Genomic DNA, 15,728 nt, shown 5'->3' on the forward strand with positions numbered 1-15,728 from the left:
GTCCATGCTCACAGGTGTACACACAGGTGATCACACCCACAAACTACACCCTTTTTGGCTCCTACCTCAAAGCACACTGTGTTCTGTTGATCTTATGTGCTGCACAATAATGTTTAATATTTAGTATTTACTGTCATATTCCCATATATCATTGTGATGTTGTTTATTCTATTACTCTTGTTCTCTTCTGCTTGCTTTCTTTTTTCTTTCTCAGCAGGTGATCCAGGTGATCGATATATGCATTTTTTTTTCTGATCATTCTGTTGGTTTTTGTCTTTTGCCCTTCTCCCCCGTCCGTCTTCTCAGCTGTTTCCCTTTCCCTCTTTCTTTCTCCCCTTCTTTCCCCCAGTCAAGTCTGTCCCGTATTCAGTAAGTGAAAATAAAATAAACAATAAAAGGTGAATCAAATGGACCATTACGGCAAGGCTGGGATGGTCAATTTGGTAAAGTAAATCCGTTGGGCATCTTTCTTTGCCTTTAGACAAGAATTCTGATGGCAAAAGAGCCAAACAGGACAGGCAAAAAAAAAAAAAATAATAATAATAATAATAATACACTAATCATGAGAGATTGTTGGATTGATTTTTACATCAGAGTGTAATGTGACCACATTTGCAGTCACATCACACTCTACGTTAGTGTTTCAAACATGAGCTTTCATTGTGCACCTTTGGGCTACACATTATACATTACAGAGGGTGAGCAGTGTAATGTAGGCTCCTCTGCCACCTGATGGCAAATTACCCAGTGCTAGTGCAAACTGTACGACGCTACACAAATTTTCCATTTTCAAAGCAAAACATAAAGAAATGAGACGTGGCTCAGGACTTTTGGACAGTACTCTATGTTAAGCCCTTAATTTGATTCTTATTTCCTAGTTTGGCCCTTTGTGAAAATGAATTTGTCACCACTGTCCTATAAATTTTTACAAATGAACTGAACTTTGTCATCTTATTGCACTTTTTCTCATTTGAATATGTTGTCTAAATGTGACAACAAATGTTGTATTTGGGAGTAATTGATATACGAATACAAAGTAAAACAGTTCACGGTGAAAACAGTTTCACAAAACCTTACCTGAGTTTCACAACTGAGGTAAGATTTGAAGTTAAAAAGTTATAGACCTTCTACATATTAATGTTATTCATGTTGGTGCTGTTTTGTTTTTTTTTGTTTCCTGTTCTCATGCTGTCCTACCATGGAAGCACAGCATGAGTAGAGGTCTCTTTTTTTCCTCTTGTACTTTCCCATTGTAGTGTACATTTCAGTGTTTTTCTGTAACGCTACCGATCTCTGACTTGTATCCCCATGTAATGTCTGTGTTGTGTGTGTAAGATCGGGGGGGGGGGGGGGGTCCCATTTCACTGCAGGGCAACCTGCATGTGGCGAATGAAGCTTTGATTGATTGATTGATTGATTGATTGTTATTCAACCCAGTGATTTCCATTTTTCTCTTTATAATGATGCCACAGTAACTTACAGGCAAGTGTAACATGCATACTTGAAAATCACTACTCGCTGCACCTGATGAAGCAGTTGAACAGGAAGACAGTACTGCGGATGACCCTTGCAGTGCGGCTCTCTTCGTGCTGTGATCGCGATAGTGTTAGCCCATCGTCCATGTGCCCCTCATGGTGCATGATTGCCTAAATAAGAAACAAAGTTTCTCCAGGTTCAGCAGATTCAGAAATGTATTAAGATTGCTCAGTAACAGAGGAAGTTGCTTTGCAGTTGATGGGTGATGCATTGATTGGATACATGAGGAATCTTCAGAATATTTATAGGAAATTTGCACAAAAACAGTTCCATTAGTGAAAAAAGTAAAGTCTTTTACAGCATCCAGCAGCTTTTAGAATTAGTGACAGTTCTTTCATTTTCACTAACTATTGCCACAGAGACCCGGACTAATATGTTAAACATATAAATACTTATATGTTGTTATTATGTGTTGTTAATTTTTCAAGGTTTCCCTCTGCGTTGGCTGTCAGTGGAACCATGTCAACAATGTTTCTTGATGGTATGACACAAGAATCAGAATGATTTCTGAAGTGCAGAGGTGTCTACTCTGCACAGATTCAGCCAAATACCACAAAACTGCTTGTACAGCAGAGTAAATGGCTAATGGCCAAACACATACTGCAAAGGCAACCCAAGAAAGAAGAAGACAAAGATAGATATTCTTCATTGGTCAAGTCAGTCACCAAGTCAGCTTCATTTGCAGTTAGTGAAAGACCCACAAATATTTTTATTACAATGGTGTTAATAAATTAAGCCTGAAATTTTCACTTCAATTACATTTGAAATGTTTGATTTAAAATCTAATGTGGTTGTGTACAAAAAGTAAAAACTAATAACATTTAAAAATGGTGTCATTGTCCAAATAATGCAGCAGATTCAAAGTATCTGAGGTAAATCCAACGCTATTGGGTCGATGAAAACACAGCTCATCCCCCTTTTTAATTGAAAAACTTTTCCCCATTCTGACTGTGCAAGAAGTGCATGAATTTTACATTCATCTTAATTTTACGTTAACTCTAGCATAATGAAAGTCCACAACCTCACCATGGACCATATTTACAGACACAAGTATTTATAAAGTTGTAATAGGTGAAGTTATGGTTTGGTGCAATATGGTACCTTTCTCTGTACTCCACCCATGCGTGCACACTTGGCATCAACAGTCTGGTAAGTAAGCCACAGACAGGTGTCAACATGTTGAATGTAACACACAGAGTCACCATACTTTATGTCAGGAGTCCCCATCCCATCCACGTCCTTCCTCACACCCAGGTCCAGCTTTTCCTGAAGGAGAAACAAAGAGGAAAATTCACTTAGACAAGTGAGCCTATAAAAACACAGAGAATTTCCTTCATTCAAAACACAATGATTTCATAGATTATGGCCTTCACAGACAGCACTGCTACTGATGTCACTAACTCTATACCTTGGAAGACCTGAAGCAGAAGGCTGTAGACTTGACATCAGCTTTCTCTTTGTCCATCAGCAACAGAGACTTGTCTTCTACCATGCTCAGATACTTCCCTGTGGTCACATGTCTCAGTCTGAATGGCTGACCCCAACGGATATGACTCCCACTCCACCTGGACATATTGACAGAAATCCAAAAAAAGTCAAGGAACCTGACTGATTTAATAGTGCATGTTATGAGGAATTAGACATACAGAACATCAATGGTTTCAGTGCCTTTAAACCTGCACTATACAGTATTATTTAGTCATTGAACCATAGATCGAAATACTAAATATAACATATAATGTAAACATTTCTTTTTTTACATACATATACATATGTTGAAATAAATTATTACATTTCCAACATGTCAGTGGTTAAAGTTGCCACTGTGAGTGACAGGTGTCCCCACACACCTGCTTGTCCACCACTGTGGACAGTTTCTTAGTCATCACCAGTTTGTCTGTATCTGGAAGACCCACAGGATCTGGGATGATCCCTTTTTGACCTCTGGACTTCCAGGCCACATTCAGCACAGATGTTCCTGGATACGATGCCAGCCACTTTTATGGCATTATGGCATTCCATGTATGTCCTGCCTGCTAGCATCTTGCACCCTGCAGTCATGTGTTGGATTGTCTGAGGGGCATCTTTGCATAGCCTGCACATGCGTATCATTTAAGTTCATATGTGTGCAAAGGCAGACCAGTGAATACTTTTGGCAAAGTCTTCCCTGCCATTCTTGAGTTCCTCATACACTACCACAGTTTCTCACTTAGCTCCTTATCATATGCTTTGTCTGGATCCACAAAGAGAAGGTGTAATTCCATCTGACCTTCTCCACACTTCTCTATCTACACTCTCAAAGCTAATATCCCGTCTGTAGTGCTCTTTCTCAGCTTGCAACCATATTGCTGCTCACTGATCATCACCTTTCTTCTTAACCTAGTTTCAACAGCTCTTTCACATGCATTCATCTTATGGCTCACCAGTATATCCTCTCACTCTCCAAAACTGTGTTTAACAGTCTGGTTAAAAAGTTTACTTCCCTCTCTCCTACACGTCTCCATGCTGCCACAGGTATGTCATCTGAATCAACTGCCCTCACTCCCTCCTTTCTAAGCCTCTGCACTTCCTGATTCACTAGCTCTCCTCAATCCATCTCTCTCTCTCTTATTTCCTACATTCATCAGTTCCTTAAATACTGTTTTCATCTTCTCAACACAGTCTCTTCACTTGTTAACATGTTTCTATCTAACCTGCTGCACACCCTTTCCAGCTCAATCTCTCCGCCTGACGCAACTATCACAACTTTCCTTTGTCTTCCTTTATCGTGTCTTGTGACTGACACTAGTATTACATTGGGTTTTGTATGTGTTTTACATGTGTTTTTATTTTGCATTAACCTGTTTGTAAACGTATGCAGAGCACATGTATGTTGTTTATACTCACACGACTCGCAGTGTCTCCAGCCTCCACAGTGACCTGGCATGACAGGACACGGCTCCGCCTTCGTAATGCACTGTCCTGGAGAAACGAATGACAGAATTGCAAATCTGTTTTAACAAATCTCCCAACAGTGCTGTTATATTTGCAAAGAAGATTCATAAGTATTTAACCTGATTATACAGTCTCATAATAAACCCCAGCAGTTAGTCAGATGGGAGCACAGTCACTTTGAGCCTCATTGTTTAACAGCTTGGCAGTCTCCTTTGGGAACTTCTTAAAACTATAATTATTAATAGTCTTATTCATCTTAGTCAAAGCTCTCTGTCAGTAAAGGGACTTGTTACATTCTGTCCCTCCAAGCAGAACCAGACAAACTGAGTATTATATGTGTAATGGCCCCAACTGGTGGGTAAAGAAAGCTGAAGGTAGGCAGAACAAAAAATGTTGACTGGAGAGGCGTCTTTTGAAATAAGACTTGGAAACTACGTGTGTTCTTTTAGAGCCGTCCAGTGGGATATAGCACAGCATTAGTTCAGCTTACCATCATCCCTATATAATGGCCCAGTCACGCTAGACTACTGGGAGAAAAATAGTGGCTTCCCAGCACCGATTTGGGTTTTTGTTTTTCTGTTTGTTCCAGTCATTCCAACTGCTTGCGCAGAGGTTAAGCATGCAACACCCTCAACCTCTGTAGACCACTTTCACTCACAAGGTAGTTGCACTGGTGGATCTGTGGAGCTTGGATTGACTGCAATCACTTCCAGACAGGTTGGTAAAACCTTGAAAATAACTGCTGTCCATTGAATAAACACAGATTACCAACATGATGCAGTCAGTCTGAGTCTCTGCTGATGAGCACAACTCAACAACTATTTCACTATTGGTGAAGGAATTTTTTAATTTCTGCTTCCAAACTAAAGCTTTTGCCTGGACTTTGAATGTACAGTGCTGTCTGCATTTTCTTAGACTTACATGTTTCAAATAATCAAACCGTTTTAATATTAGACAATGATAACTTTATATTGTTTCTGTCACGGTTCTGGGTCAGTTTCAATGTTTTGGTTTATTTTGCATGTTGGAGTGTTTTGGGGTTGTCTGGTGTTTTGATTATTTGTGATATATTATATTACTGTGATTCTGGTTTGGGGTTTTTGTTCGCAGGTTTTGTGTGAGTTTAGTTCTGTGTCCTGTCTGCGTCCTCGTGTAGTGATCTCTTGTTTCCTGTTTTATTGTGAAGGTCTGCGTCTCATGTGAGTGTGTTCAGTTTTACCTCTGTCTCGTCTTGTTGATTACTCCCAGCTGTGTCCCTACATGTGTGTGATCTCCCTGTGTTTCTCTGTGGGTATTTAAGTTGCGTCTTCTGTCTTTGTAGTTGCTGGTCCGTCTGTGTATCCACCATGTTTCATTCGTGTGTTCCCTGCCGTCATCGTCATGTACCATCGTCTTCCTTCCTTTATATCCAGGTTCGTGTTCTTGTTCATGCTCAGTAGTTTAGTTGTCCCAGTATAGTTTAGTTCTCTGTTCTGCCGTTTGCCTATCTATACTTCGTGTTCAATAAATCACCTTCACAACTGCCTGCGTTTGGATCCTCCTTTACCTTTTCAACACGGCTCTTCTCACTCGCCAGGACAGTACGGACCAGCCAGATATGGATCCAGCGGCATTCACCCCACCCACGGAGCTTCGAGAGCTCATAACGGACTCAGCTTCAAAATCAATCAACCTGTGGCTAGAGCATGAGGGAGAAGCATTTCTCTACATTCTGGAAGCCAGGCTACAGCAGCTTATTTCCAATTATCCCTGGCTATTGGACTCACTGCACCCGCTGGTACAAAACTTCATTCTCCACGAACTCCACCTTCACCTGGAGGTCCCGAGTCGCCCGTCCAGCGTCAAGCCAAGTTAGCTGGTGGGTCCGAGAAGCCCACCCAGCACCACGCCTCGTCTGCTGGGGGTCCTGGAGGACCCAGCCAGCACATCCTCATGTCAGCTGACGGTACGGGGAAGTCTGTTCAGCCGTCACCTGCTGAATCATCCCCTGCGACTTCTACGCCATCACCTGCAGCATTCACATCACCGCCTGCAGCCTCACTGCCTGCTGCATCCGCAGCATCACTGCCTACTGCATCCACATCGTCGCCTGCCGCATCATCGCCTGCAGCATCATCGCCTGCAGCATCATCGCCTGCAGCATCATCGCCTGCAACATCATCGCCTGCAGCATCGCCACTGTCAGGTTCCACGGCCGCCACGCTGCCGTCCGGTTCCGCAGCCGCCACGCTGCCGTCCAGTTCCGCAGCCGCCACGCTGCCGTCCGGTTCCGCAGCAGTGTCTTCATCCACGCCTGCAGCGTCAGTCTCATCCATGCCTGCAGTGTCAGCCTCATCCACGCCTGCAGCGTCAGCTTCATCCACGCCTGGTCCTGCCTCGTCAGCTTCATCCACGCCTGGTCCTGCCTCCGTGTCTTCATCCACGTCTGGCCGAGCCTCCGTGTCTTCATCCACGCCTGGCCCAGCTTCAGCGTCCGGTCCTGCCTCGTCTGGTCCTGCGGTTGCCACACTGTCATTGGACCCAGCTCGTCCTGTTCCGCCTCGCCTCTGCCAGCCGCTTTCCAGGCCTCTAGTTGAGCGTTATGGCCGTCAAGGTCAGCCTCCGGAGAGAGTTCGTCGCCACCGCTGGCTTCGCGGCCGGCCTCCGGACCTTCTCAGTGGCCGCCACTGCCTTCCAAGTGGCCGGCCTCCTGATTGGTTTTGTCTGCACCGTTGCCGTGTGCACGGATGGCCCCCAGAACTGTTTGCCCATCGCCGCCGTTGCCGTGTGCACGGTCGGCCCCCAGAACTGTTTGTCCATCACCACCGTTGCTGTCCGCACGGCCGGCCCCCTGAACTGTTTTGGCTCTTGTGCTGTCAACCTCCGGGTCGACCCCCTGAACATTTCATGGACTCTTGTTGAGCTCTGGTTTGGTTTGGTTTTTGATCTGTTTTCCTGTGTTCTTGAACTGTTTTCTTGTGGGGTTTTTGGACTGATCTGGACTCTTGTGCTCCTTGTTTTTTTTGTTTTTTGTTTGGATCCTCCTTTACCTTTTCCACACGGCTCTTCTTACTCGCCGTGACAGTTTCTCTTGTAAATGAATTCACTTAACTACATATGCTAATGTAATAAATGTATAAGACTATATACTTGTACAACTTTTGTTATAAAGAACTTAGATATTAATTTAGTTATTAGTCAGTTATCATAGTTATAAATAGAAAGCCCAGAGTATTTTTTGAGACTGAGTAAACGAATAAATTATCAAAATTTCCCATTAATTACAATCCCCAAATTACTTTTTAATGGATTGAGATCATATTAATTGTTTGATCTATTTCCCTCATTTTTTTTATTCATAAATAATATACAGAGTCATCATATTATTTATTGGTGCAAATGAAACCTATTAATGTCTGTGAAGGTTCTCAGTCATCCAGGTCATCGTAGTCACAGGAGCTTGGAAAGAAAAGCGTCTGGACTTCTTTAAGTTGCTTGAAGACGTTTCACCTCTCATCCGAGAAGCTTCTTCAGTTCTAAGGTCAAATGGTGGAGAGTCCCAGATATAAACCTAGTGGGAGTTTCCCCCCACAGAGGGACAATAGGACCCCCTGATGATCCTCTAATCGCCTGAGCCAAGGTGGGAAACTGGGTGTGGGTCCCAATCAGCCAGAGTTTCGGGTGTGTTCATTGTGAAACCTGGCCCCACCTTATCATGCGAATTCCTGAGGTCAGATGGCCCAGGATGTGAGTGGGCGTTAAGGCGTCTGGGAAGGGATCTCAAAACTGGATTATAGATGGCAGAGAGTTGGTGTCGTAAACCACCGCCTCTGTTCAAAGATGGTCGCTCACAGTGGACATACAGTAGATGCTTCTTTCACTCCTCTTTCAAACCATCTGTCCTCTCTGTCCAAAATGTGAACATTGGCATCCTTGAAAGAGTGTCCTTTATCCTTTAGATGCAGATGGACTGCTGAGTCTGGTCCTGTGGAGGTGGCTCTTCTGTGTTGTGCCATGCGCTTGTGAAGTGGCTGTTTGGTCTCTCCAATGTAGAGGTCTGAGCATTCCTCGCTGCACTGTACAGCATACACCACATTGTTAAGTCTGTGTTTTGGCGTTTTGTCTTTCGGGTGAACCAGTTTCTGTCTGAGTGTGTTGCTGGGTCTGAAATACACTGGGATGTCATGCTTGGAGAAAACTCTCCTGAGTTTCTCTGATACGCCGGCTACATAGGGGATGACAATGTTGTTGCGTCTGTCCTCCCTCGCTGGTGTCTGATCTTCTTTTCTGTGCCTCTTTGCTGACTTTAAGAACGCCCATTTAGGATAGCCGCACGTTTTGAGTGCTTCCTTTACATGTGTGTGTTCCTTCTTTTTTCCTTCAGGCTTAGAGGGAACACGTTCTGCCCGGTGGTGTAGGGTCCTGATTACTCCAAGTTTGTGTTCCAAAGGGTGATGGGAGTCAAAGAGGAGGTACTGGTCCGTGTGTGTGGGCTTCCGGTAAACTTCGATGTTGAGTTTGCCGTTCTCTTCAATGTGCACAGCGCAGTCCAGGAAAGGCAAACAGTTGTCCTTTGTGTCTTCCCTGGTGAACTTGATGTTTTTATCCACAGCGTTAATGTGCGCAGTGAAGGATTCCACTTCTTGTGTCTTGATTTTGACCCAGGTGTCGTCCACATATCTGTACCAGTGGCTGGGTACTCTTCCTTTGAAAGAGCCAAGAGCCTTCCTTTCCACTTCCTCCATGTAAAGGTTGGCTACAATAGGTGACACGGGGGAGCCCATGGCACAGCCATGTTTTTGTCTGTAAAAGCCTTCGTTGTACTTAAATATGTAGTGGTGAGGCAGAGGTCTAACAGTGTGCAGATCTGATCGGGTGTGAAGTTGGTCCTGTCCTCCAAGGAGCTGTCTTCTTGTAGTCATTTTCTGACAGTCTCCACGGCCTCCGTGGTGGGTATGCAAGTGAAGAGAGAGACTACATCAAAGGACACCATGGTTTCATCTGGATCCAGGGTAAGTTTCTGGACCTTGTCGGTGAAGTCGGTGGAGTTCTTGATGTGGTGTGGGGTGTTCCCCACGAGAGGCGCAAGGATGGTAGCAAGGTGTTTAGCAATGTTGTAAGTGGCTGAGTTTATGCTACTGACTATGGGTCTGAGTGGGACAGCTTCCTTGTGGAGATTAGGAAGTCCGTAGATGCAGGGTATGGCATCCCCTGGGTAAAGGTGATGATATGTAGGGCGGTCAATGATTTTGTCCTTTTCAAAGTCTTGAAGGCAAGCTATAACTTTCTTTTTGTAGCTGCTTGTGGGGTCTCGCTTTAGGGCTTCGTAGGTATTGTTGTCACTGAGGAGAGTAGTGATCTTTGTGTGGTAATCTGTAGTGTTTAGGACCACGGTGCATCTTCCCTTATCAGCTGGTAAAACAGTGATGTTGTGGTCTTTGCTCAGGGAAGCGACAGCCTTCTTTTCTTGTATTGTGAGGTTGGATGGAGGGACTTTGGCACTGGAGAGCGTGGCTGAGACTTTCATCCTGATTTGCTCTGCTTCTGTCTGTGATAATTTATTAATCCGTATGGCAGATTCTGTGGCTGTGATGAGGTCCACTATGGGCAACTGTTGTGGAGAAATGGCAAAATTGAGTCCTTTGGCTAATACTCTCTTTTCAGGTTCAGTGAGAATCCTGTCTGAAAAGTTCTTAACCCATTTCTCCTGACTGGCATCAGGTGTGTTTTCTTCTCTGGGTTGTGTTGGTTCAGAATGAGGAGTGTGTGTTTTTGAAAGCACGGTGTGGAATTTCCTGCGTTGTCTTTCTTTTCCTTTAGAGTGTTGGGCCCGCTGGGCCTTGTCCACAAACTTGTAAACCTCTTCTAAAATTGGAGAGGGTAGAAGGATTTCCAGTTCCTGCAGGGTCTGGCTGATCTTGATCTGGAGGGCATCTATGGTGAAATGGACCTGTCTTATCCTTTCACTTAAAAGGTGATTTTGTGCTCTCTGTAGAATCAAGTCTGCTCTGTATCCCCTGACAGTGGATCCAAGGCGCAGGCTCTTAGGAACAACTCTGCTTTGTCTACATCTTAGGTTGAAACGGAGATGGTTCCTATAATCCGCTAGTTTCCTTGATTCCCTTTCATACTCCCGCACCAGTTGAAGGGTGTTCCTCCCAAAATGTACGGCAATATGTCTGTGAAGGTTCTCAGTCATCCAGGTCATCGTAGTCACAGGAGCTTGGAAAGAAAAGTGTCTGGACTTCTTTAAGTCTATTAATATTGGCAGTGAGTCTTAATCCCTACATTCCTTATGTAATCCCTCTTCTTTAGCTTCCTTATGTTTTCTAAGTGTTGATCCTTGTAAATATAGAGTTAGAAATCTCAACTATATTGGAACAACACTGTACAGCCATTGACAGTATGCTAAATTGGGGTAATGTGTGCATTTCTCTTTTTTCTCCTCTTGATCCAGCTGTTTCTGAGAAGCTGCACTTTGGGCACCGGTTCAGCTCACTGAGCCAAGCAGGCGGCCATACGCCACACAGCTGAGAGTGGGTTCGAATCCACTCTGACTCTCTCTCTTGCACAGACAGCATCATAGCATATGTCATCTCAAGGTAACTTATACAGGAAGGTTAAGACTCTCTGTGTGTGTGCGTAAACTGAATTATTTCAGAGCAGTAGCACCACTAAGCTTTGCACCTTACCGCCTTTGCTCGTCTCCATGCTCCCCAGAAGGAACTGTTAGGCACTCGTCCATGTGACCGTGAAGTAGGCGCAGAACATCTCCTCCAATAAGGAAACCTAAAAGAAAGCAAAGGGTGAGGATTTTTGTTTTTTTATTAAATGAATGGAGATAAAAGGGGCAGATAGGAGGGCAGATCAGAGGGTGAAACTTGATACATAATTCTCCAGAGAAATGACAAAAAAGCAGCAGTACACCTGCTATCTTGCATGCGTTGCTATTTTTGAAACTCATTTGAGTATTCGGATGAACCTGACGTGGGAAGGCAGCAACTGATCTTTATATTTCTGAAACACCCCTGTTCAGATATATAAAGATCAGTAGAAATACTTGTCCAAATGAAAAACAGCTATGTTTCAAACAATGGCACTCAAAACATCAGCGTCGGTGAAAAAGTGAATCATGAACTATTTCTGGACGTCCCACAAAAATGAGAATTTGGTTACAGATACAAAATTGTGAAAAGCTCCACAGCATTTTGTATAGAGGTGTTATACTGAAAAAAGATGACTGACGTTACTGCACCCTACTTGGTAAAATCTAGACAGAGAATTATTAAGAAAGGTTTTCAGTCTGTTTGTGGATATAGTAATAGATGTAACAGAGGTCAGCAAGCACCTTGTTCCAAAGAACAGGACCACAATAACAGAAAGCACTCTCAGCAGACTGTGATCTGATTCTGGGAACAGTTAAAAGATCTGAACCTGATGACCTGAGAGGTCTGACTGGGCTGTAGACAGTGAGCAAATCAGAGATGTACTGGGGCGGGGGGACTAATAGAACTAATAGAAGAATTTTAAAGGTAATTCTATATTGCCCTGGAGCCAAATGAATAGAACTGAATGAGCTGAAGACGTCCTACTAATGATTTGGGGAGTGCTGCAAACAGAGCATTGTGATAAGCTATTCTAATAATCTCACCAGTAGCTGCCTCGTCCTGAGCCTGGTTCTTCCTGTTAAAAGGGAGTTTTTCATTCAGACTGTCACCAAGTGCTTGCTCACAGGGGGTCATCTGCTCGTTGGGGCTTTCTCTGTAATATTGTAAGTTCTTTACCTCAAAATATAAAACTCCTTGAGGCAGCTGGTGTTATGATTTGGTGCTTTATAAATAAAGCTCAATTGAATTGAACTAGAACTAATCTACTCAATATGAACAGGATCCACTTTCTCAGTGTCATTTTGAAGATAACAACCCATGTTCCTCTCTGGAGCATCCATTGGAGTGTGAATGTCAGACAGCAGAAAGAAAAAAGTGCTTGTTTTAGGCATGTTGTATAAATAACTATGAGTATGTAAATTAGAAAAGCGTTACAGAAGAACCAGTCCATTTACGATTAAATAAACCAAGGACTGACCCTAGAGAAACTCTGATTGAATTTTCAGTTTTTAACCTTTGATTTTGATGGGAGCCAATCAAGAACCTGACCTGTTAAACCAACAGTGTCACAAAGCCTTTGAATTAGGTTGTCATGGTCAACAGTGTTGAAAGCAGCAGAGACATCAGGAAGAACTGAAACTCTCTGTGAATCACTGTTGATCCTCCTGTTCATCAGTAATAACTGTTTAGTAAGAGCTGTTTCTGTGTTATGATGAGCTCTGAATCATGACTGCTACTTATCATTAAGACTGTGAGTTGAAACGATTTTCCAGATACTTTGCTGAGGAGTAAAAGATTAGACATACGTCTGCAATTATTAATTACCAATAGATTACAGTACCAATAGATTACAGTACCAATAGATTACAGTACATATAAGTGACACAGGGAACCTGCCAGACTGTAGAGAGCTGTTGATAATATTTACTAAATGGTTTATAAAAAGTGAGATGCAGATCTGAACAGTTTGGTGGGGACTGGGTAAAGTAAAGAAGGTTTGCTGAAGATTTGCCAAATGGAAGGCCATGCTTTAAACTGCAGGGCGTGACACGGATGGACAGGGTTTAATGTGAACAACATCACAGGATCTTTGAGGTCTGCTGGCTTCCTGTTGGTGACTGATCCATTGTTATTGCTTTAACATGAGCACAGTAAGTAATATATTGATGTATTAGTAACTGTAGATGTTGAAGAGTTATGTGATCATGAGGTCCCAAAATGGGAATTATAGGAATAATGTTTTTATCCAGGTTGTAAGCTAGGGATAGGAATACTGATAAGAATTTAGCAATTCCATTAGTAGTGCAGTACGCTATTTTCCTCCTCGCCACACAAACTGGAATCAGGTTCTTTACAAGAACCAGTTCTCAGCTCCACATGATAAGCAGCTGGAATAAGTGCGGGTTGATTAGGACTGGCATAAGGACCCAGATGATAGTAGCTGGACTGCTCAGACTGAATAGGTGGTAAAGAACTGATTTAACCTACTGAAATGGGAATACAGAGTGGACAATAGGAGATGTTCGAGAACAGACGTTTTAGTTTAAGTTCGTTTGAATGCTTGTATTTGACTTTCCAGTTGGGCTGTTTTCTGGCTGAGCTGAAGAGTAGCCAGAAGGCAAGATGGTAGCAGATCTCTGAGGTGGAATCCGTCTGTAGCTATTTACCATTGGGTGCCATAGGGTGGCCAAAGGGGGGATCCACAGAGTAGAAGAGTACACACTGACAACAAACTGAAATGGGTTGAAAACACCGCTGCACTCTACTCTTTTAATATCTGTCGGACGGACAATGCTCAGGATTGTCTATGAGTCTGTTGTGGTCAGTGCCATCCTCTGTGCTGCTGTATGCTGGAGAAGCAGGTTGGAGGTTGTGGATGCCAACAGACTCAATAAACTGATCCCCAAACCAAGTAACATTGTGGGGATGGAGCTGGACTCTCTTAAGATGGTGTTGGAGAGTCCAAGATAAGGACAATACCTCCTACCGACTCCATGATGTGCTGGCCAGTCGCAGGAGCATGCTCAGTGAGAGACTGACATGACCAAAATGCACCACTGAACAAGACAGGAAGTCATTCCTGTACAACTCCTCCATCTAAAGCACAAGTACACATTGCAATAGTTGCACATCCTTACTAATTGCACATCCTCTACCGAGGCAGTAACAGTACAGTATGATAAAACGCGCACCTCTATGTCGACCATTTATATTTAATTAGTGTAATATAGAGGGATATTTATAATGAGAGCTATTTGTATCTATTAGAGTCATGTTGTTATCATTTCCAACTTGTAATATATTGTTTTATTTAGTTACTGTTCTTACAGTCTTGGAGTAACTGTGACTACATAATTGGACAGCGGTAATCCAGGTAGTATATCGCAGCTATATGGTGGAAATAAAGCATTTTGACTCTTGCTATTGACGTCTGTTTAAGAATGTAAGTAAAAACTTCTTAAGTTGTTGAAAAGATGACAATATTTGTTTTCAGTGCAGCTAAACTTTAATAAACTGTCTTCTACAGAAAAACCTGATAAGTCCAACTATGACAGGCTCGTATATAAGCCGACTGTTACAACACATGAACTGTGCATGGATGGGGTTTATGCTATATACTTGTCCCTTTTTTGAGAATACAGATTATTTAAGGGTCAGATTATTGTTCGATTTATTTTTGGTTGTTGTTATATATATTTTATATTTTATATTCTTTATATTCTGAACAAAGGTAAAACTGCAAAAAAGGAAGAAAAAAGAAGAGAGAGAGAAAGAGATAAGGATACCTTGTGCTACTTCACTCCCAGAACAGATGGGAGCCACACTCCACAGTGTCTGCTGGAAGGCTGCATCGACATGGAGACTGCCATTACCATAGGACAGGTGCTACAGGAAACAGACGTGAGTCATGTTTGAACTATTTACTGACACACCACACTGAAATATATACAGAAAGTATTTCCAAATCAGAAACACCAGTTAGACAGTAGGAAAAGCAAATCAGTCCTGATTCATGAGATTATGTGATTATTCAGATACTTTCACAGTACAGGATTAGAGGTACAGTTTTATATTCTATAAAGTAAGTGTTTTAAATATATAGAGAGGGAAAAGGAAAGCAGAGCCAATGGAGAGCAAGATGCTGCAGAATGATTTCGGGCCGAGTCACACAGGCATAGAGACCCTTCAGCTTTCATCTGGCACCCACGGGTCCCAAAGGAAACATTTATTTCCCAACTGTGTTGAGATTTGTGACATGATCACATTATTTGTGCAGATTTCTCAGTTGTCATATAATATTACAATCCAATCTATAACTTTAATAATAAATGATGAATACAACAAATACTATACATTTAATAAATAATTATAATATAACTAATAATAATAATACATTTTATTTAAAAATAGCGCCTTTCAAAGCACCCAAGGACACTGTACAACAGATAAAAACACAGAAACTGGAAGTAGTTTTGTTGCCTAAACCTCAAAAAAAGACCCAATAAAATAGTGAATAAAATTGGAAAGTATTTGCAGTCTCTTGTGATTGTATGCCAACGCTACACAACCTTATACTCTTTTTAAAACTAGTGTTATAAACACCAGTTACATCTTTACAATAACTGTGCAGATAACGGTCTGTAAACCAGTTATTAACCAGAGTATAAACAC

The 15,728-nt window shown here is 42.5% G+C and overlaps 1 protein-coding gene across 1 annotated transcript in view; it reads right to left on the reverse strand.

Annotated features, from left to right (window-relative positions):
• The window catches only part of ryr2a (ryanodine receptor 2a (cardiac)), a 311,203-nt gene that overhangs the window by 214,758 nt on the left and 80,717 nt on the right, over nt 1-15,728 (reverse strand). The window contains exons 7-12 of the mRNA XM_026177557.2: nt 14,843-14,942; nt 11,142-11,238; nt 4,423-4,497; nt 2,945-3,101; nt 2,638-2,802; nt 1,525-1,646 (exon numbers count right to left, since the gene is read on the reverse strand). Coding sequence (XP_026033342.2) covers nt 1,525-1,646; nt 2,638-2,802; nt 2,945-3,101; nt 4,423-4,497; nt 11,142-11,238; nt 14,843-14,942 — 716 coding nt within the window. The remainder of the gene's footprint in view (nt 1-1,524; nt 1,647-2,637; nt 2,803-2,944; nt 3,102-4,422; nt 4,498-11,141; nt 11,239-14,842; nt 14,943-15,728) is intronic.

The sequence above is a fragment of the Astatotilapia calliptera genome, chromosome 8, assembly GCF_964374335.1.
Source record: "Astatotilapia calliptera chromosome 8, fAstCal68.1, whole genome shotgun sequence".
Lineage (NCBI taxonomy): Eukaryota > Metazoa > Chordata > Actinopteri > Cichliformes > Cichlidae > Astatotilapia > Astatotilapia calliptera.